Below are 8,127 nucleotides of genomic sequence, written 5' to 3' on the forward strand. Positions count from 1 at the left end.
TTGGATGATTTACACACTTCGTACTTTAACGAACTCCTCCTAGGGATTTGTCGACCGACTTCAAATTTGTGCGGTGCCTTCTAAAGGCATTGAAGATGAAAGTTGTGCTATTTGCGAGTTTTCGCAATGGGTGTGTCCCGTGGCGTGGCGTCAGAGATCAAGTCTTCGCCATGACACAGGAAGTTGTTGTAACTTCAGTGTACATGCTCACATCTGAACCAAACTTTACGTGCTTGATAATCTCCCACCCCGCATGGAGGAGGACCGATCCTGACACAGTCAGAAAAAATACAAATAAATAATGCTCAATAATAAATAAGCATCCAATTAAATACACAAAAAAATAAAGTAAATATAAATGTAGGTGTAATTAAATTATACAAGGAGACATAAATGTATATATTTTAATTAGTGCCTTTACTTATTCACCTTTTTATAATTACCTTATTTGTTTATTCAACTTTATTTATTACAATTTTTTTAATGTATTATTTATGTGTGTGTTTTAATATTTTGTCTGTTTTTATTCTTCCTTTGTATTTATTTACCTTATTTATTTTCACCCATGGTATTTATTTCTGCCTGTCTTTTTTAAATTTTGTATGCATTTCTGCCTCATTATGCAAATGAGGAGGGGCTGTGTCTCAAGGGGTCATCTTCTCTGCTATTGGTGGACCAGTCAGACAGGAGAGCTCCTACTCTGCCTGCAGACATCAACGATCTTGCCCCTCACACAGTCAGATGGCTTCCTTCAGTGCGCTGAGGTGTTTACAACTCTGAAGACAACGACAGCAATGTCTTCCTTCTCTTTTCACGTAGACGCTCGACAGACAGTGCTTTCAGTTTGCTGCATGCATGGACACAGAACTGCGGATAGGGAAGCACACGGTCAGCTGGCTGCAGCTAAATCTGGTGCACTCGTATTCATTCTGTATGGTAAATTCAGTTTTTAACGGAGCAGCGAGCTGACGACGAGTTAGAGACTTTTTCTGTCTGTTTCTCTCTTACAAAGCGCATGTTGCAGTCAGAGTCTTCTCTGCGATGCGAGCACGACATACAACACAATTTATCAAATTACACAACGGATACAGTATGAAAATGATGATTGGATTATACTCACGGAAGTATAAACCTTTACATGCGTCTATAAAGTAAGTAACACAAAATGTCAGGGAAATTACTTTACTTAGATTTAAGTACTGCAGTTGTACATTTGAAATACCTTCCTACCTTTCTGATAGGAAGCCTTCTTGAGGTGGTATAAAACATTTTCTTCTTATATTCTGATTTGAGTTGTGGACAAACTATGACCATGAATTAAAAAAATTAACATTTCACTGCCCAAGTCGCTATAACACAAGTCTTGTCATCAGACTACATGCTGTACAGTATTTGTGGACAGATTTTGTCCCAGGATTTCTTATGCATTTCTTCTTCTTCGTTGCATGATTTAGAATAATAAGGTGAGAATGGGTCTATTCTGAGTTCATCCTGCACTGCAGCAGCTAATAAAGTCCATTTAATCCCAAAACGCTTTTCTTTTAGGCAGCTGGAGCAGAAAACAACTCACCTTTCTCAAGTTGTACAGTAATGTCACATGTGTATGAAGGTGGATCAAACAAGCTAATCTTAAATGTCAAAGTAGAGAGGAGCCTAGTAGGCCTATTTATTTTCATTCATACACAATATGAATAAGCTATGCAGACAGTTGTAAAGAAAGAACATCTTTTTCTTCTGTTCTCTACTTGTTATAGTTACACAGTATTAGGGTTGGGCTGTATTAAAGTATCCACTGTTCTCCCTCTCTAACACACGTAACGATGAAATGTGTGCTGTTCTCACATTCTTCCTCTGTATGTACACATAAACAACAAGGCAGGGAAATATAAAAGGAATTTATTTTTATTGTTTGGGTACATTATTGTTCAGTGTACATGCTCACATCTGAAACAAACTTTACGTGCTTGATAACTCTCCCCCCCGCAGACATCTACACGTCAATGATTTATATTCATAGCGGCAAGTGCTATGTAGCTCCACATAGGGGACACAGGAAGTGACATATAGCACATTCATGCGGCGTCGGAACCGCGTAGGAAATTCACGCCCGGCAGAGCTCCAGAATATGCACTCGGCCGGCTCACGCGGACGCGCTTACAAGTGCGAGGGCCCGCCCAACGCTGCTTGCAGCTTTAATTTACTTTATTTTTTGTGTATTTAATTGGAAGCTTATTATTTATTGAGCATTTATTTATTTCTGTATTTATTTCTGACTGTGTCGGATCGGTCCTCCATAGCGGGGTGGAGAGTTATCAAGCACGTAAAGTTTGGTTCAGATGTGAGCATGTACACTGAAGTTACAACACTTCCTGTGTCATGGCGAAGACTTGATCTTTGACGCCACGCCACGGACACACCCATTGACGAAAACTCGCAAATAGCACAACTTTTCATCTTCAATGCCTTTAGAAGGCACAGCACAAATTTGAGGTCGGTCGGACTTAAATCCCTAGGAGGAGTTCGTTAAAGTACGAAGTGTGTAAATCATCCAAAATTTGACGTAAAATTCAAAATGGCCGACTTCCTGTTGGGTTTAGGCTATGGCTCCAAGAGACTTTTTTGTGCGTCTGGACAAGATACACGTACCACAGAAAATTCGTGCACGTAGGTAAACGTGCGGCGGGGCTGCTTCGTTAAAAGTCACTTCCTGTTGCCAGCAGGTGGCGCTATGACTGTGGGTGAATGTCAGCATGTACATGTGTTCAGGCGGGACTCTCATCCTACATGTACAGTTTGGTCCAGATGTGAGCATGTACACTGAAGTTACGACAACTTCCGTGTCATGGCGAAGAGCTGATCTTTGACGCCACGCCACGGACACGCCCATTGACGAAAACTTGCAAATAGCACAACTTTTCATCTTCAATGCCTTTAGAAGGCACAGCACAAATTTGAGGTCGGTCGGACTAAATCCCTAGGAGGAGTTCGTTAAAGTACGAAGTGTGTAAATCATCCAAAATTTGACGTAAAATTCAAAATGGCCGACTTCCTGTTGATTTTAGGCTATGGCTCCAAGAGGCTTTTGTGCGTCTGGACAGTACACGTACCACAGAAAATTCGTGCACGTAGGTGAAACGTGCGGCGGGGCTGCTTCGTTAAAGGTCACTTTCTGTTGCCAGCAGGTGGCGCTATGACTGTGGGTGAATGTCGGCATGTACATGTGTTCAGGGCGGGACTCTCATCCTACATGTACAGTTTGGTCCAGATGTGAGCATGTACACTGAAGTTACAACAACTTCCTGTTTCATGCGAATCATCGACGCCACGGACACGCCCATTGACGAAAACTCGCAAATAGCACAACTTTTCATCGTCAATGCCTTTAGAAGGCACAGCAGAAATTTGACGTTGATCCGACTAAATCCCTAGGAGGAGTTCGTTAAAGTACGAAGTGTGTAAATCATCCAAAAATGGCCATAAAATTCAAAATGGCCGACTTCCTGTTGACTTTAGGCTATGGGTTCTTGAGGCTTTTTTGTGCGTCTTGATAGATACATGTCCCCAGAAAATTTCGTACATGTAGGTTGAACGTGAACGAGGGGCTAATTTTCCAATTTTCTAGGTGGCGCTAGCGAGTCATTTTGCCACGCCCATGTGTGAAACTTGTAGAATACGAAATTTTTCACCGGTTCTGACATGTTTGCAAATTTTGGTGAGTTTTCGAGAATGTTTAGGCCATGTCATTGGGCCTACTTTGCAGAAAAAAAAAAAAAAAAAAATATAATAGATAGATATATATATATATATATATATATATATATATATAATCCGAGCAAATTCAATAGGGACCTCACACGGTCGTGCTCGGGCCCTAATAAAATAGGCCAAATTAGTGCCAAATCTTAAATCAATGTCTACTAGATATTTCATCAGCTCCCCCTCATATTTCAGTATGACAGGTGCGCAGTCTTTTATACATGAGGCCCCAGGTGTTTGGACAGTCAAGATAATGTTCATGTGATCTTTCAGTATGTCTGACTGATATTCAAAGTTAAAGTGTTTCCACATGTTGAAGCAGTGAACACGAGGCTCTAATATAAAAACACTCAAATTCCAAAACACAGGAGGAAACGTGAAAAGAGGGAACACGTGCTGCGCTGTAAAAAACTAAAGAACAAACTGGCAACAGCATTTCTCTATGGTCAACGGCGTCCACAAACTTTTGGCCATATACTTCATCTTCCAGCTGAATCCTGTCAGTAGTCCTGAGCTGAGAAAGACAACAAACACACTCACAGTAACATTCTGCTTTTATTGGAACAAGAGCCAGAATTCAAAGCAACACATGACAGAAGGTCCAAGTCAACGGCATTTCCACCATTTAATAATCAGAGCTTCCATCTTTAAAGGACTGGAAGTGGAAGAAGTTTACATGGAAATGAGGAATCTGTTCAATCACTTTGTACAAAGTTCATTGATGGATTTATTACAAGAAGCTGAAAGATTTCTGTGATCCTGTACAGACTCAACTGATCTGTCTCTAACAGGAGGAGACTCTCCCTCCTGCACAGAACACAGAGACACTGAGGAACCAGAACCAGACAACCAGAGCCCAAAGCCAGGAAAAAGTGGTTCAGTGAATGTGGTGTTGAAGGTGTGGAGGTGGATCAGTGTGTCAAAGGAGACTCTGTAGAAGGACAGGGAGCCAGCAGGACAGTCCACATACACTGCTACTCTACCAGAGGAGGAGGAGGAGGAGGAGGAGGAGGAGGAGGAGAAGGGGGAGGAGGAGGAGGAGGAGGTGGTGGATGTTTCTCTCTTATTGTGACAGACAGAGTAATAACCATCAGAGCAGCTCAGACTCCAGGACTGATCATTCCTTCCAAACCAGCAGTCTATACTGCCTCCTCTCCTTCTGATTCCTCTGTAACTCACTGATATTTCAACTCTTCCTCTCCACTCGACCTCCCAGTAACAGCGACCAGTCAGACCATTTCTACACAGCAGCTGCTTCCAGTAGTCAAACCTCTCTGGATGATCAGGATATGACTGATTCTCATTCACAAGTGTCGCCTTCCTGTTGTTGTCAGACAGTTTAATGTTTCTGTTGACTGTATTTGTGTCGATTGTGAGTTCACAGGAATCTGATGGAGAGAACGAGACACAATACAGCGGCAGTTATTGATCTATCATCTATTCATTGATTGACGCTTTGAATGAGTGATGTCACAGTCTGAAGATGGTTGAATGTGTGCGGCTTTGTTTTCATGAATCAAATGAAAAAACACACTTACACTTCCTCAGACCTGGTCTCAACCATCGGACTCCAGCAGGCTCCACCCTGAAAAGAGGAGGGGGGTCAGACCAGCACATCCTCTTTCAGCATCAAACGTGGACATTACATTCCTCTCATACACATATACACATTATGTACATCCGGCCCCCTCATCCGCCTCACGGTGGTTTGCTCTGCTGCTTACCTTTTTTCCCTCTCCTCTTGCACCGTGTGAGAAGTGAGATTAGTTATTATGGTTAAAGGGATGCTGATTGACTCTCCTGCTCTTTGTTAGTGTAAGTGTCACATGACATGGAAGCTACTCAAAATAAATTTTTGGGAAAAATATTAATCTAAAATAGACAAAGCCCTCAAATACAACCAAAATAGGTTTGTCCAGAGTAGTACTACAATTCGGCTTTGGTTTGTAGTCCCTGGGTAACATGACCTGGAAACTATTGAAAATAAATGCTAATGTTTCCATAAAAATATTAATATAAAAGGATTTTTATACGTAGTTTTTCAGACTCAAATACAAAGATCCACAGTTATGAGCCATGAACTAATCATTACTATTTCCTGTATTGACTCCTGTACATGACTGAAACAACCCCAGACCCAACTCCACGGGCACTGGAAGCAAAAAATATGTGGGTGGATTTTCCCCCCAAAATGTATATATACAAAATATATTACGGGTGGGTCCAATTCCGCTCACAACACAGCACTGAAACAGTCCTCCTCAATATAACCAATATCCAATATCCTCCTCTCTGCCGACTCCGGTCACCTCACCATCCTAATCATGCTCGACCTCACTGCAGCCTTCGACCCCATCAACCACTCCACTCTTCTCTCCCGACTGGAAACCTACTCCAATATTACTGGCACTGCACTCTCCTGGCTCCGCTCCTACCTTACCAACAGATAACAGTTCATCAACAACTGCACCTCCTCCACTGCTCCTTTGTCACCAGGCATCCCCCAAGGTTCGGTACTTGGTCCTCTCCTGTTCATCATTTACATCCTGCCACTCGGTAACATCATACGTAGATATGGTCTCCACTTCCACTGCTATGCCGATGACGTCCAGATCTACATCTCCATCAAATTCATCACCACAGTTACCTCTGCAACTCTGACCAGCTGCCTCACTGACATACAAACCTGGATGCAAACCAACTTCTTAAAGCTCAATTACAATAAATCTGACATGCATCGGCCCCAAATCACTCACAAAAAACACAAATAACTTCAGCCTCTCCATCAACAACTCCACCCTGTCTCCATCCCCACACATCCACAACCTTGGAGTCATCTTTGAAAGCAACCTCACTTTGAACACCACATCAACCATTTCACCAGGACTGCCTTCTTTCACCTCAAAAACATCGCCCGTCTCTGCCCATCACTCACCTTCTCTGCTGCCGAAACCCTGATCCACGCCTTCATTACATCCAGAATTGACTATTGCAAAAGCATCCTTTATGGTTCACCTGCCAAAGCCCTAAATGAACTTCAATATATCCAATATATCCCTCCATAACAAGGCCCCTTCCTGCCTCACACAGACCTGCTCCACCACCACAATCCCTGCCGCAACCTCCGCTCCTCTGACACTAACCTCCTCTCACCACAAATCAGGACCAAGCACCGTACCTGGGGGGACAGAGCTTTCACCATTGCAGCCCCCTCCCTCTGGAACTCCTTACTCATACACATCCGAGATTGCATCCACATGGACTCTTTCAAATCACGTATCAAAACCCACCTTTTTAGACTAGCTTTTAACATCAAATAATGTTATATTACATTACATTAATTATAAGGTCGGCACTTGCTCTCATGTATTTCTGCACCACATGTTTGTATATTTCATATTATTCTATTTATGTTTTCAATCTGTTTTAAATGTACATAACTTCTGCTTTCACCTGTAAAGTGTCTTTGAGTGTCCTGAAAAGCGCTATAGAATATAATATATAATTATTATTATTATTGTTTCATTGGCCAGTTGGCCTGTCAAGTCTGAGTGTGTGGCTCCACTACATGAATATACACTATGGAGCGTATCATGTGACGACTCATTCAACAGCGTGAGTATGGATGGATTATTGGGTCTGAATTAAAACTAAAAGTCTAAAACTAAAAAGTCTAAATTGAAAACTAAAAGTCTAAATCAAAAATGCATTTGGTATTTAGGATTGGGCATGTAGTATTTAGAATTGGGCATTTGGTATTTAGGATTTGTCATGCCTCCTGGACCTTGATCCCATCTGGCGACAGTGTGTGAGTGATTTTTGATTTGTTTTCTGCCTTTTGAGTGTTTGCTGTGTGCTTGGTGGGTTTTGGTTTTTGTCTCTCTTCCCTTCCTTGTTCCCTAGAGCTTGGGGGACGTGGTCTCCGGGTCCTCACGGCTGTGACACACCTGTTCCCCGTCGGGATCAATGCACCTGTTTGGTATTGCCTCATCACCACTCCCTATTTAACCCTGGCCAACTCTCCAGTCCTCACCGGATTGTTGTGTAACCACAGTATGTGTCACACCAGCCTCTGATCGCTAAGTCTTGTCTAGTTAATCCTGTGTTCCTGTTTGCCAGCTGAGGAGAATTATTTGCCTCGTCTCACCTGCCAGCTCCCACTGCTTCTCCCTAACCTAAGGAACCCGGACCTAGCCCTGTTCCCCCTCAGCTTACTATTCTCTCTGTTATTTTCTAATAAAACTATTCTATTCACCTCCGGCTCCAGTCTGCTCTAGGGTTCAGTTACCAGACCTGACAGGATTGGGCATTCGGGCTTTAGGATTGGGCATTTGGGCATTTACGATTTAGTATTTGAGCATTTAAAATTGG

General features: G+C 42.5%; 1 protein-coding gene across 1 annotated transcript; it reads right to left on the reverse strand.

The window, feature by feature from the left end:
- Window positions 1-4,180: 4,180 nt before the first annotated feature.
- On the reverse strand, window positions 4,181-5,421 carry LOC119887901 (stonustoxin subunit alpha-like; the record flags this gene model as incomplete). The annotated part of the gene is made up of 3 exons (XM_038698449.1): window positions 5,295-5,421; window positions 4,546-5,144; window positions 4,181-4,270 (listed from the first exon to the last, which is right to left on the reverse strand). Coding segments are annotated over exons 1-3 (768 nt in total), but the record flags the coding sequence as incomplete, so codon positions are not given.
- Window positions 5,422-8,127: the final 2,706 nt, after the last annotated feature.

Source organism: Micropterus salmoides, unplaced genomic scaffold, assembly GCF_014851395.1.
Source record: "Micropterus salmoides isolate LMB-PRFRI ecotype aquatic unplaced genomic scaffold, ASM1485139v1 Ms_hic_scaffold_4461, whole genome shotgun sequence".
In the NCBI taxonomy this organism is placed as follows: Eukaryota; Metazoa; Chordata; class Actinopteri; order Centrarchiformes; family Centrarchidae; genus Micropterus; species Micropterus salmoides.